Source organism: Castanea sativa, chromosome 2 (genome assembly GCF_040712315.1).
Source record: "Castanea sativa cultivar Marrone di Chiusa Pesio chromosome 2, ASM4071231v1".
Classification (NCBI taxonomy): Eukaryota; Viridiplantae; Streptophyta; class Magnoliopsida; order Fagales; family Fagaceae; genus Castanea; species Castanea sativa.
The window spans coordinates 44,477,049-44,492,120 of record NC_134014.1 but is presented as its reverse complement, the minus strand read 5'-3'; the positions used below and the strand labels follow the sequence as shown (position 1 = coordinate 44,492,120).

At 34.9% G+C, this 15,072-nt stretch overlaps 1 protein-coding gene and 1 pseudogene across 1 annotated transcript in view; one reads left to right on the top strand and one right to left on the bottom strand.

The window, feature by feature from the left end:
- Positions 1-10,251, bottom strand: part of LOC142625392 (uncharacterized) — an 87,782-nt gene extending 77,531 nt beyond the window's left edge. Inside the window, 4 exon segments of the mRNA XM_075799061.1 lie at positions 1,108-1,228; positions 2,332-2,570; positions 9,658-9,954; positions 10,246-10,251. Of these exon segments, the coding sequence (XP_075655176.1) occupies positions 1,108-1,228; positions 2,332-2,570; positions 9,658-9,954; positions 10,246-10,251 (663 nt within the window).
- Positions 10,252-10,349: 98 nt separating this feature from the next.
- LOC142625391 (protein FAR1-RELATED SEQUENCE 5-like) lies at positions 10,350-14,252 on the top strand (annotated as a pseudogene).
- The last annotated feature ends 820 nt before the right edge of the window (positions 14,253-15,072 follow it).

The following is a 15,072-nucleotide window of genomic DNA, read 5'->3' as shown; positions in this document are numbered from 1 at the left end:
AATCAATTATCCAAGTTGATTAATTAGTCCAATTTCATGTAAAGTTCAATTACAATGTGACGGGCACAACCATATCGCAAAAACTAAGTGCAGCAGAAAATAAATTTGTCAAGCGATATGGTTACAATGGGGAAAACTTTTGCAAGAAAAACCCTAACAGACGATTATATAAGTCACCACTCCTGAATAATCAACTAATCAAAACTAGAGATACAAGTACAGAGATTACCCAATCCCAAGTACCTGCAAACTATAGAGCCTATTGAACCTAGCTCAGCTCCATCCAAATGGATTTTGATTGATAGTAGACTTCTTTGGTTAGCACAGATTTTCTTCGACATAGCAAATAGTTGCACAAATCTCCTATTGACGTGACTCCCCTACAGGAATTCTGGATTATTTTAGTTGACTTGTGCAAAGTTCTTTGCAGCAAGACGCTTCAACAATGAACCAGAAGTAGCTCGGTACAATAGCCTAGGCGCGCAGAAATTTCTCAATGATGTGTGTCTGTGCTGTGTATGATGACAACCCTAAAAAATAGTATTTAAGTTGTCCTGAAATCCTAGTGCAAGAATTCCAAGGTTGCCACATCATCTGAAACAGAATTGGAATCCTGTTTATACAAAGCTCGATCGATTGGTCTTCTATTGAGCTTGTTGTCGAGGTTAAGTGATCTCAATAGATCGGCTGCTATCAAGCAATTAGCCCAGACAGCAATTGCAGCACTGATTGAGCAGACTTTGAACTTGTTTTGAATGTGTCTTCAAAAGATACCACTTGTTGATGTTCTAGACACGCTAAACTAAGACTCAAATACATCAAAGGTGCATTTTGACTCAGATTTTCAAACACATACAAAATATGACCCTAACACTCTAAAATTGTGATAAATCAACCAGTTAATCTAACCTGAGAAACCCTACTGCAGTAATGATGTTTGGACCAATGGCTATGAATGAATACTTGCGCTTATCTATGATTTATAATGACTTAAGTGTGGAATGATGGCTGCTTATGCTTTCACATTTAAAATAAACAGTGAATAGCAGAAATGTTTGCTTTCTACAAGAGAATCATCTATTAACCTGAATTCAAACACATTATTACCTGATTAAGCATCCACTTGAAGTCAACTGCTGCTGAGCATTGCATTTTCAAAGCACTACTGAACCAATCCAAATTGTAAACTTTATCTAGAGTTTGTATAATTGAAGAAATATTGCTCCTCCTATCCTTAATAGAGAATATTTCCCCATTAGATCTTACATTAAAATGACTATTTAATAGGGCCTCAAACCACCCACTTCCTGATCTCTGCATTGATACAATGTAAATAGTTGTACAGGATTATGTTCACACTCAGCCCTGATGTACAAACAAGCAGAAATTAGCAAGTTTGGATGAATTCATCACCCCCCCCCCCCCAAAAAAAAAGCATAGAATGAATTGGATGAGTTGGATTTTAGAAATTTAGTTTTGGTGTGGATGCTTAACTGTTTGAGACAGATTGAGTAGATATAAACGCCACAGACCATTGCAAACAATAAAATCACCATCGGTAATAAAAATAACAATGGAGATTTCTTTGGAGACTTTATTATGAGAGTATCCTGTGACCAAAATGAATGGTTTTCTTCTTACGCTTTTTCTTTCTTTAAAAACTAGTTTGAGTGCCACCAGCAATGCCCGTGCTTTCTATTAAGCTTCTAATGTAAAAGACAACAATACAATAGACAATTTAACATGAAATTAACATAGAAATTTTCTACACAAATTTAAATAATACTCATCTCAGCATAAGATATAATAACATAAATGCACATACTGAGAGCAACTAAAACATAGACGCATTATTGACTTAAAGCAACCAAATTAAGATTACTCAAAGACAGGACACAAAACATAGACACATAGTAGACCATAGCAGCCAAATTAAGAGTAAGAAAGAATCACCAAGATATGCAACGTACATATACATCAATGAAAATAAAATATTGTTCCATAAATGAAAGGAGAAAATGGGGGAAATAAACAAGAAAGAAATGCCTAGATTTTAGTATAAGATAAAGAAAAACAAATTGAACAAGCAATGTTATAAAGCATTCTAAGATTATACATACAGCCAAATTATATGCACATTTCTTAAATATTTTTTTTTAAATCACAAATACGCATTGTGTTGTGGTCTTTAATTTCAACTAATGTAATACTTGTCTAATTTTCTACGCACTAACATAAAAAAAATCACATTCTCTAAGTCCTTAGCAACTAACCTCATCAACTACACAACCAGATGCCATTTTTATCTATTTCTCAAAAAAAAAAAAAAACCTTGAAATCTTGAATGCTGAAACGGTGGGTGTGCGAAATATTGCCTTAGTCGAAATGGGGTGAGAGTGGGTTTGAGGAAGATGAGTGCGAGCGCTGTCCAGTCTCCAATTCTCCCCTTCCTCTCTGATTCTACGGTAGAATTTCTCTACTGCCCATTCTTTCCCTGGGCAATTTTTGACAGCTGAGTTGTTAGCACCCGAATTTTTGCTGTCAATCTTCTCCCTACTCTTCTTCACTTTCTATCAGTTCTTGTCTCTTCCTCTCTCTATCTCTGTCTGTCTATTTCTCTTTCTATGACTCAGTGGGAATGTTGTACAGAACAGAACCCATTATTTTTGTCTCAAGTACGTGGGATAAATTTAAATATTAAAAAAAAAAAGTTGCGAATGAAAATAGTAAAATATCAACCCAAAGCATTTGCTTTCAAAATTCATGTTTACTTTAATATAAAATATTTTATTTATTTTACATATTTAATTTTTAAATATTTCACGTCAAATTATATATTTTATACAATTTTTTAAAAAAAAATATTAATTTTTAATTGTTTTAATTTACTCAAATATAACAACTATCATTCACACTTTTTTGTTATACTTAAGATACAAAATTAAGGACAAATATTAACGATAAAATTAATTGTAACCTTCAACTACAACCTTAATATATTTTTATTGAAGGTAAATTTTGACAAATTCATTATTAGATTACACCTTCTACTTATATCCTCCATACTTACAAAAATTTTAGAAAATTAAAGATCAATAGCTATGTCATCAATAAATTGTTTAAATTATATTCCAAAAAAAAATTGTTTCAATTGTAAGTTTTTGTAGTTCAAAATTATGCGTAAAACATGAGTTTATAGATAATATAGTAAATATTCGATTGACATAAATTTCGACATGTGTATTATAAACGTAAAGAATATACAATTTAACGGTTGAGTTTTTAAAATATGTAGTAATTTTTATTTTATTGAATAAAGTTATAGCCTTAGACTACAACTAATTTTGAAACTGAACTTTATTCCAAAATTAAATACAAAGTAAATAATACCAGTACATGATTATTGTAATAATCATGTATTTTTACACAACTTTACATAGTTATAGGAAAATGATAAAGTAATTAATTTTTTGAGTAAACTACATTTTTTGTTTCTTTCCTATACAGCATATTTAACATTGTTCAAGTAACAAATACATTGATCACAACATGGTTGATGTGTTAGTCACTACTACAATATTTTTTTATAATAAAATATTACTATAACTTTACTAAAGAGAGAAAGAGAAAAAGATGGAGCATTACCAACATTTGGGTGGCCTAGTTGATAATTAAGATACCGAGCCAACAAGTCTCAAGACTTGGGTTCGAACCTCAACAACTAGCTGTGCATTGGTGCTCCTTATATTCCATCTCCATCTCAAACGGTCCAAAAATAATAAGTGAGTTTCTCATAAACTAAGAGTATGGGGTCTCGCCCAGGAGCGGGTAAGGTGCTACTATGATCATGCCCAGGTAGAGAAGCCACACTAATCGCCCATCTTTATCCTTTTTTTTATCCAAAAAATAAAAAAGATGTAGCATTAGATGCTCTTTGCCCCCTCTCTCTCTTCTATTTTCGGTGAGTGTAAATTGTGGAGAGAGTTCTCTCATCTCTACATCTCTTTCTATTTTCTTTACAACTCAGATAATCAAACCAAGTTAATCTACCAACAAAACTTTAGTAATTTTTGGCACTAGAGATTCAAATATGACAGATAAGATATTCTGTTAGGTTTTGAGTTTGTAGTGTTGGCAAACTATAACAAAAACTAAGTCTCATTGAGTTAGAATGGTGTACTTTCAAGTCCAAGACAAAATAACTCAAGTTCAAGGTGAAAAAAAGTGAGATACAATTTGGTTCTCTCGATTCCTCTCGATTGCTGTTCGATTCCTCTCGATCGATCGAAAGTCACATATCAACAAAAAATCAATAAACATAAAAAAAACTCATAACTTGTCCATTTGAAACCCAAATCGCGATCATTTTTTCCAATAGTTAAAAGGACATTATAAGCTAACCCTAGATGGGGTTTTTAGAGATTTTTAGATAGAAAAGAGTGCATCTTGTGCCTCCAATTGTAGATCTAGGATTTTTGTACCCAAAGCTCTCTAAAGTCTTCTACTGACAATATTCCTTGAAGAATCTTAAGATTCGGTGTTGTAGAAGTTGTTGCATACAAGATCAACATTTGCTAATAATCTAAAACCTTTGAGTGGAATTTCAAAGTCACAAGCATGGGTGCTTGTGTTGCAAAAAATCCAAGGAGAGAAGGAGTTCATGGATTCAGAGCTTGCACGTGATCGTGTTAGTAAATTACAACTGGAGGTAGCAATATATTTAGGGTTAAATTCGATTATAAAAACTTCAATTCTCTTATAATGGATTTGTTTTACCTTGAGGATTGCTAGGTCGAATCTTCCCTAAGTTTTTACCTTGAAATAGTTCGTTTTATCGATTTTCCTAAGTTATCATATCGTGATGTTATTTGCTTTTTCGCTGCTATGCATAATATGATTTATTATTGTTCAACCTATATCTGAATAATTAACCTAAGTAATCACTTGACTAATATATTAGGTTAAACAATCTAGTTTAAGGAGTCTAAACAAACAAACATATTCAAATCCCAAAAAGATGAGAGATTAGATATAATACCAAATTTGAGGACAGTGGACTGGTGGTGGCGTGGTGCTGGTCTTTACTGCTACTGTTGTGTTGTGTTGCGCAACCTGTGCTGCCATTGCCCAATTGCCCAGGCCTAGCACCTCCCTCTCCTTGCCTCCCAGTCCAAGGTCCCACTTAGTTTAGGTTTTCTTTTTCTTTTTTTCTTTTTTTTTTCTTCTTTTTAGTGTCTAGCGTGTTGGGTGTCTTTTTCTTTTTAAACCCTTTCTCTCTTTCTTTTGTGTCTTACTCTTGTGTTGTGGATTAGATTAGGCCGGGTTTTTTTTTTTTGGGTGCGTGTCTTCTTGGGTATTGTTTGGATTTAAGCTAATTTTTGAGCTTGTTATATTTATTTTAAATTTTAGACTAATAAAATTTTTTTATAGTCTTTAAAAAGATCAATAACATTGTTGAGGGGGCAAAGTGCAATTTCATTGAAGTAAATTGCTAAAATTAATACATATATATATATATATATATACTACTATTTTTTTATATAAAAAAAAAATAGGGCAAGCCTCTTAGTCCAACAATAGCTCCATCCCTAATGTCTACGACTGTCATAGCTAGCCAAAACTATACGTCTTTTTTTTCTTTTTTCTTTTTTGCATATAACTGGAGACTTATATTACATAAACAGAAGTTTTACAAACCTAAATATTACAATAGGACTACAGAGAGAGGAATCGTTAACTCTAAACAAAACATTACTGGACCTTTATTATCTGCGACGACCTCGAGATGAAACAAAACTCATGGAGTTCCAATATAAACATTGCCACAAAAAAGTGGGTCAAGTATCATACAACACTTTCGGTTCCGTTTGGGAAGCACCTCGCTTTGTCAATAAGTCCACACAGCTATTTGTCCCTTTCCATATATGCTCAACGTGCGCCTCCCAGTATCTCATTGAAAAATTAAGCGTAAATGCTATATTGTTAATATGGTCGTGCAGGAGACACAAAATCTCTGACCATTAGCATTTCTTCCATTAAGACAAAGTATTCAAGTCACACTTGGAATTGAAGATGTAAGAAGTAAGAAGTCAGATGGCTCACAAACTATTGCTCATAGAAGAGATTATGTCAGAGTGAGTGTGAGAAATTATGGGCTGTTTGGTTTTTCCATCACTCATTTCTCACTTCATATCTTAATTTTTATAACTCAATACTCATTCTCATATCTCATATTTTATTCCCTCTTTTTCTCTTAACTTGCTCCCGATGTGTTTAGCTTTAGTTTTCTACTAAAAATACTAATCTTTAGCAACTCAATGGCTTGACTACTTATAATGAGTATCAGGTCTTGGGTTCGAGAGCTGGTGAGAGAGAGAAAGAGAGAGATATGAAAAAAAAAATAGTAGGTCTCACAAAAAGCTAACCAGTTAGAACAATAACAATACACTGTACTCAAAAGTCACAATTCTCCTCCTCCTTCACTCAGCCACCACTACTCGTCCTCCTCCTTCCCTCACAAACACACCAAGCTATGTCACACTGTCAAGATCATCTTCCAAAAAGATAAGTGTAAAACCCAACTCCACCTCTCCTACCACCACGGCCTTGGCCAAAAATGCCAATTTGCCTCCTACCACCACCGACAACCACGGCAACCCAAAAAAAGCCACAAACCCACCGATCCCAACCCTTAAGAACCCAACTCACAGCACCCAACCACCGCACAAAACACAACCCTCGTCCCACCAATCTCACCATTAGAACCCACAAACCCATGATGTTGAAACATCCACAACCGCACATGAGAGTTCACCTGGGTTAAGATCTCAAAAAATGAAGCAAGAGAAAGATTAAAGACCCAAAAATCCCCAACAAGTTCTTCAAGAGAGAGAGAGAGATTAGAGGCCCAAAAGTCGGGCCACCGTCTCTCCCTCCTCTGCATAAGCCCAAACAAAACCCACTTAGAGAGGGTTTTGATAGAGATTATTTTTTCTGTGTTTACCTTTTTGCGTTTTGCTTCTTTTTTTTTCTTCGTTTGTTGCTGCGGTGGGGAACAAATGCGTAGTGCGTGCACTGTGCACTGTGCGCGTACTGTACGCGCACTGTTCATATATTTTTTTAGTAATTTTTTATTAAAAATGGGTCCCGCAATACTATTCACACATTTAAAAATTATTTTGCTACAGTATTTTCAATTTTCAGTTTTCAGTTTTCAGCAATAAGTTCTATCCAAACGAACCCTATACAAAAACAAATAAACCCATAAAAAGTACCAAAAAAATCACAAACAAAAATCCACAAAAGCATCAGTGTGAAGAGATGAAAAAAAGAAGAGAAAGAAGCAATAGATGCGAAGAAAGGAGAAAAAATAAAAATAAAGAAAGAAGCACTGAATGAGTGGAAAGAAAGAAAGAAGGAGGAGCAAATGTGAAAAAAAGAAAGTGAAATGAAAAAGCTTGGTGCTTTATTTGACAACACAAAGTATTGGGTCCTACAGGCTCATTTAATTACTATATCACTGGGTCCACAAAGAATTACGCCGCTTGGTAATTCTCATCTATTGATGTGAATACAATAGGGGGTCATGTCGAACATAGTTGGAAAATTTATCAACTCATAAGAATGTGGGTCGGTGAATTTATAGTCAATTTGTTTCCTTTAGTTGCTGAGCTTGATAAACCGGTTGGGATGTGAGTTAGTCACTAGTAGTTTTTAAGGAATTAATTTACCACCTTTTTTAATGGTGCCCTATTGTATTCACATCAATAAAGTAACAAACCCCACTCATTCTAAGATGAATAAAAATCTGAAGCAATATATAATAATTTGATTACATAAATAGAGAGTAGATTATAAATGCAAACGTCTTATTTCTCCTTTTTTCTTGACTAGAAATTAGAAGGGAAAGGTTTTACCCGTAGTACATCTTGCATTCACGACTAGGATACAGGGCCATTAATGTATATAAATACAGATCACAATAAACACATTTACCGTGCGAGCAATGAGAACACACATATATATATGCATGAACATGCAGGAAGGCTAGGAAATTAATAGCCCCAGTTTTGAATGGAATGCCCAACACCAGGGCTGTGACCGGGAGTGATGGGTCTGAAGCATGACGCGAGGATTTGGAGGAGGAGGTGGCTGAGATACATTGACAGTTGGTGGTGTAGATCCTGTAGGAGTAGACACTAGTCACGCTGGTAATCTCTTCGTTTGATTTGTCATCACCATGCAACACACCGCTGTGTTTGATAGTTTCTATTTCATAGATTTTAGTCTGAGTTTGGATGGTTTTGGATTCGAAACTCTTCTTCCCTTCGCGTAAATGCTTTCCCTTGATGGACTGAATTTGTTGGGAGAGAATGAAAACTAGGAAAAGAAAAGCAGAGATTAACTTGCTTTGGGCCATTTTGGTTGAAACTTGAGAGAGGAGGAGAGAGAGTTTTAATTAAATCAGCTAAGCAAGCAAGCAAAGAAGTTTCCTTGAGCTTAAAACAGCTAGTCAAGTAATTTGCTTAGTGTTTTAGAGTCGGCTAGGATCCAAGAAATAGATCTTGACTCAACTAAGCATGTGTTGCATGAACCCTTCCATCTGAGCATGTATTTATAGAAATGCCAGTCCATGTTGGAATTCCATATCAGTGGGAGACGTTGTTTTTCAGTAATAATTAACGAAAATTTTTTATTCTCTCTCTCCTATTGTATAATGCATAGCTTAGGTTAGGATACCCTGTCAAAAGTTTGCATGTCCCCATGCAAACCGTTCATTTGTATACTCATTTAAACAATACAAAAGTGTAGTACAGAGCGCCGAACATTCAATCCAAAGATAATTCTACAACATGTAATGATCACTCCATAAGTATAAGTGCTTATAAAGTGTGAGGGATAAAAGGTCGGGGTTCAAGTCTCTAGGAGTGAACTTTACACACATATACACTTAAATTAAGATAAAATAAAATTCTATCTTGTATAAAAAAAAAATCCAAAAATAATTCTCATTGATACCAAATTTTAGATAATAATTTTTTTTTTTTTTTAACTGGTGAGTAATAAATTAATAAAAAGTCAAGTGAAAAGCACTACAGCCACCAAACTCAAAGGAGGCCCGACCACTTGCCTTTGTCACAAAATAGTTTCGATATTACTATTTTAGTCGAATATGTCAAATCAAAGCAATGATGGCCTAGGATTGAGATCCCGTGCAATACCTAGGGTATTGCACGGTGTGCAATTGTACAAATCTCAGCCGTTCATTTAATCCAACGCCTCCTTATTTTGACACCTCACCAAAATTAAAAAGACCCTTTTACCCTTAAAATTTTTGGAGTCCCGCCGTTGCTGATGCGTGTGAGCTGTTTTCACATTTGATAAAATCATATTTCTCCTCTCCCTGAGCTCCTCTCTTCTCCCTCAACCTGCGATTTTTCTGCCTCTACCTCAACCCGCCGTCACCCATCACCCAAGACCTATCTGAAATTTCTTAATCAAATTTCTCTCTCCCTGAGCTCCTCTACCTCTCCCTCAACCCGCCATTTTTTTTGCCTCTCCCTCAACCCACCGTCACCCATCACCCAACGAAGACCCATCTGAAATTTCTCTCCCTGAGCTCCTCTGCCTCTCCCTCAACCCGCCGTCACCCATTACCCAACAAAGACCCATCTGAAATTTCTTAACTCCCAAACACTTACACTCACACACACCCATCACCCGCCGCCATTTTTTCTGCCTCTCTCCCTTAACCCACCGTTCCTTCTGCCTCTCCCTCAACCCGCCGTCACCGCTGCCAGCATCACCCAACGAAGACCCATCAGCCAAAACAAAGCTTCTTCCTCTGAAATTTCTTAACCCAAAACACTCACACTCCCCTCTCTCTGTCTCCAAGTGCCTCTCTCTCAACCCGCCGCCACCATTGCCAGCATCACCCAACGAAGACCCATCAGCCTATACAAAGAAAATATTGCATCTTCCTAGGTTGCTTCCAACATCAAACGACTCAAGGAGGTGAGTTCTCTCTTTTGGGTTTGATTTTAGTTCTATTAGTGATATATATTTCACCATGGAATGATTATTTTGTTTATGTTTTGAGGAATATGTTTGGGTATTTTTTTGCTACAACTTGAATATAGTGCATTTTCAAATGGATATGTGAAATATGGTCTAGCATAATTATAGGAATGGATGGTCAGTGGTACAGGGTACAAAAAATTTCTGCTTTTATTTTCAATGAAATACATTCATTCTTCTATATTTATAATAGTAGATAATGTTGTACATTTGTTAATTACAGGAGTATTTTTAATTCATTGCATAGTGTGGTGAGAGAATTCTCTCAAAACATGGATGCCAATGCAGATTTGGATCCTAGAGTTGGTATGGAATTTGATACATTAGAAGATGTATGGGAATTTTGGGTAAAATATGGAAGGCAAGTAGGCTTTGATGTTAGAAAACATTACATAAATAAAAGTAAGAATGATGGTAAGGTAACATCAAGAGGATTTGTATGTGCAAAGCAGGGCATTCGAGGTAAAGAAAAAGAAGATATGATTCGTACACGTAACCGAGATGATACAAGGACTAATTGTCCTATAAGATTTTATGTTTCATTAGTGCGAGAAAGTGGAAAGTTAAAGTGTCTGATTTTGTTGGAGAACATAATCACACTCTTCATTTATCAGAAACAGTTTATATGATGAGATCTCAACGAAAAATTTCAGAAGTTCATGCGGGATTAATTGAGTTAGCATCCTCTTCTGGAATTAAGCCAAAAGCAGCCCATGAGTTGATGAGTAGAGAGGCTGGTGGGAGAGCTAATCTTGGATTCACTGAGCTTGATCAAAAAAATTACCTTAGAACAAGGCGGCAAAAAAACTTAGTATATGGTCAAACTGCATGTTTATCAGGGTACTTTCAGGATTAATTGACAAAAAATCCATCTTTTCAATATGGAGTACAATTAGATAACATTGAGCAAATAACTAACATTTTTTGGGCTGATGCTAGAATGGTTATTGATTATGCTAATTTTGGTGATGTGGTGACATTTGACACTACATATGGTACTAATAAAGAGCTAAGACCATTAGGGGTGTTTACCGGTTTCAATCACCATAGGGGGTTAACAGTTTTTGGGGCTGCTCTTTTATACGATGAAATGGCAGAATCATTTAAGTGGCTGTTTGAAAGTTTCTTAGTTGCACATGTAGGTAAAAGACCTAAAACAATTTTTACGGATCAAGATCCTGCAATGGCAAAGGCATTGAGTGAGGTGATGCCTAACACTTACCATGGATTATGTACTTGGCACATAATGCAAAATGGGATAAAACATTTGGGGAATTTGATGAAGGATGGCTCTTCTTTTCTTCAAGTTTTTAAAACTTCTATGTTTGAGTTAAATGATGAAAATGAATTTGAAAAAACTTGGGAGGACATGATTGACACATATGGTATACATGATCGTAGTTGGTTGGATGGTATTTACAAATTGAAAGGAAAATGGGCAAAATGTTACATGAAGAATGCATTTACATTGGGAATACGAAGTACCCAACTCAGTGATAGCTTGAATGAAGATTTAAAAGATTACTTGAAATATGATTTGGACGTGGCTGAATTTTTTGAACATTTTGATCAGGTGATTGAGCAAAAATGAGAAAGAGAGTTACAAGCTGAATTTAATGCTAGGCAAAAGTTTCCTTAGTTGGGCTTGAAAAATTCTCCATTGTTGAAGCAAACAGTATAAGTGTACACACCTGTAATATTTCGGATGCTTCATGATCAATATGACCTTGCATCAGCAGCAAGGATAAAAAATCGCCAAGAGGACTCGTTAGTGCATACATACACTATTGAGTTTATGCATCAGCCTGGTGAGTTCATAGTCTCTTATGACACTACAGATAAGACATTTGCATGTAGTTGTAGAAAGTTTGAAATTGTTGGGATATTATGTTGTCATGTTTTGAAAGTCTTTGACTTCCTTGATATAAAGACAATTCCTGATATTTACATTTTGAAAAGATGGACAAGAGAGGCAAAAAGTGGATATATCTTGGACAATAGGAGAACAAATGTGGAAGAAGATGTCAACTTGAGTGTTACACAGCGATATAGAAGATTATGTCCCAAGTTGGTACGATTAGCTTCTCGAGCGGCTGACAATGAAGAGGCATTTGCTTTAATAGAGAAGATGCTAGAGGAATATGAAAAGAAAGTTGAAGACATTGCAGCAAAAAATGTGGGTGGTCATCAATTGCCCCATCAAATGTCATTACGTAGTGGTGCAGAAAATCTTGATCCTAACCAACATTTGGAAGATTTGGTTGAAAGAGTAAAAGGTCTTAAGAAAAAAGATGGGCGCAAGGGTGGAAAACGAAAGAAAAGTTGGGTTAAGAAGCAAACCAAAAAAAGGGGTAGAGTTGAATTAAATGATGAGGTTAGTCAATAGTTTTCAAAAATAAATTTTATTTATTTATTTTTATCCCTTACTAAGTTTCCAATGTTTGTATACTTTTATCTTGTTATGGCTAATAATAATATATATTTTCTCATATAGGAACCTGGTTTTGCTCCTAACATGCAATACAATAATTATGGTTCACATGGAGAACATTATTCGCATCAAGTAAGAGATTTTTTTTATTTGTAGTGGAATAACTTAATACTTTGTGAAGTTGGAGGTTGTACTACACTTGCCTTTCTATTTGTGAATTTATCAATAAGGTTTTCTTTTTTGTGATATAGCGGACTTATCCTGTCACTTTTTCCACGCCAATGATGACATCTGAATTGGGACCAATCCCTAGTTACCAAACTAGTTTCACCTCATTCTTAAGGGTAAACATACTTGTTTACATGTTTTGCATTTATAAGTAATTATATAATTTCTTAAACTCTCTCTTATAATCATTGTGATTACATAGGCACCATTAACTCCATTGTTGTCTCAAGTATCAAATCCTGCGGATGTTAGTCAGGTAAAATGTAAATGTTTTCATACATGAAATTTTGAAAAAACTTACATGTTTACTTGTTTTGCAATTATAAGTAATTAGATGATTTCGTAAATTATTTCTCTTATAATCATTGTGTTTACATAGGCACCATTAACTCCATCATTGTCTCAATTAACTCCATTGTCTCAAGTATCAAATGATGCAGTTGTTTGTCAGGTAAAATGTAAACATTGCTTTAAGTCTGCCAATCTTCCTTACTTTTTTTTTTTTCATTTCCTTGTTAGATTTGAGGTCTGATTTTCTGATTGGTTTGTATTATGAAGTTTCTGTTGAAGTGGCTTAATGTGTTTAAGTGGGTCTTGGCTGCCAATGAGGTAGTTGATGGGTTGGGATATGGCTGTGTGTTGTCTTGATGACTAGTGATTTGGGTTGGCTCTTTGATGGTTGATAGTGATGGATGATTGTGGCTGGCTATTGATCGTCTCTCGGCTATGCATACTTGGCAATGGGTGATTTGGGTTTTGGCTTGACCTGTGGTGAGTGACTTACCTTTTGTGTGAGTGGCTTGGCCTATGGTGAGTAACTCCATCATTCCTGACTGACCTTTTGTGTGAGTGGCTTGGCCTATGGTGAGTAACTCCATCATTCTTGACTGGCCTTTTATGTGAGTGGCTTGGCCTATGGTGAGTAACTCCATCATTCCTGACCTTTTGTGTGAGTTCCACCTATAACAATTTGGTGAGTGGCTTATATTTTTGGTTGAGGCAAGTTCGGTATTGATCCCTCAAATTTAAAATATTTAGTTTTAATTCTTACTCACCAAATGAATATTGGTCAAGTAAAACTAAATTCATGTGTTTATATCCTCTCTACTTACCAAATGAGTAAACTTATTTGTTTATATATATACGCAGGGAAATGAAGTTAGGTTCAATTATGGACTAACTCCATGTGTTGAAAATACAAATGCTTGCTTGGAAACACAACACTATTTTGGTAGGTAAAAAACTAATAAATGGTAAGTTCAATTATAGTGAAATTTTCTTATGTTTGTTTAAGTTTAAAATGTAACTTGATTTTTTTGACATATTTTCTAGCTAATATTGATTTTGCAGTATGATGGATAACATTTTTTGGACAGTTTGTTTGATAGTATATTGCACAGTGGACATGGTAGCATATTGCACAGTGAACATGGTAGCATACTGCACAGTGGACAGCATTTTTGGACAGCTTTGCCTTGGACAGTTTCTTGGACAGCTTCTTGGACAGCAAATCTGACTTATTTACTGATTGCACATGTAGCAAATTTTTTAGAAAATTTTTGTAACTTAAGAAGTTAGTCAAACATGTTAAATATGTTAAATTGAACAAGGGCATGTTTGAGTAACTTCTAGTTAAACATTAATTATATATGCAAGTGATTAATATTTTTAAATGCAATGTCTCTTCATACTCTAACTTTTGTTCCCTAAATTTGTTAGTACATGCTAGAATGAATGAGAGATTTCCAATTTCATATTAGATTTGGTGCTATTGAGTGTCTAATTCTATCGTATGTAGTAAAAGGAAAAAAAAATGAAAGAGATAAGACAAAGAGGAAAAGCATAACAAGAGAAGAAAAAAAAAATGAAAGAGATAAGACAAAGGAAAAGCACAGGAAGAGAATGAGGAATTGTGGAGCTTGGCTCACGTTCAGGTGTTTTAAATACTTCTTGGAATTGTGTAATTGTGGAGAATGGTTTACCATCCCAACTCTTGTTGGCTCAAATTTAAAAACTGTGGCTGACTTTGTTGAAACATTTACTAATAACTAGAATCCCAGCATTGTTAGAAATATATACCACCACTCGTTTTTTTAAGGAGGACAAAATGTTTTGGAGACATTCAAGTCCTGGTATGTACCAAATTAAGGTCTGCAAGGAACAAATTGTGGAAAAAAATGGAGTATGGAACAAATGGAAAGTAAAATACATGTTCATATCACGTTTGTGTGGAAAATATTACATAATTGTTCGTCTGTTAATCTTAACTTGACAGAGCAAAAAAATATGAAAAATAAAAGTAAAAGTCATGAACAAAGTAACTTGTTCAACTCAGC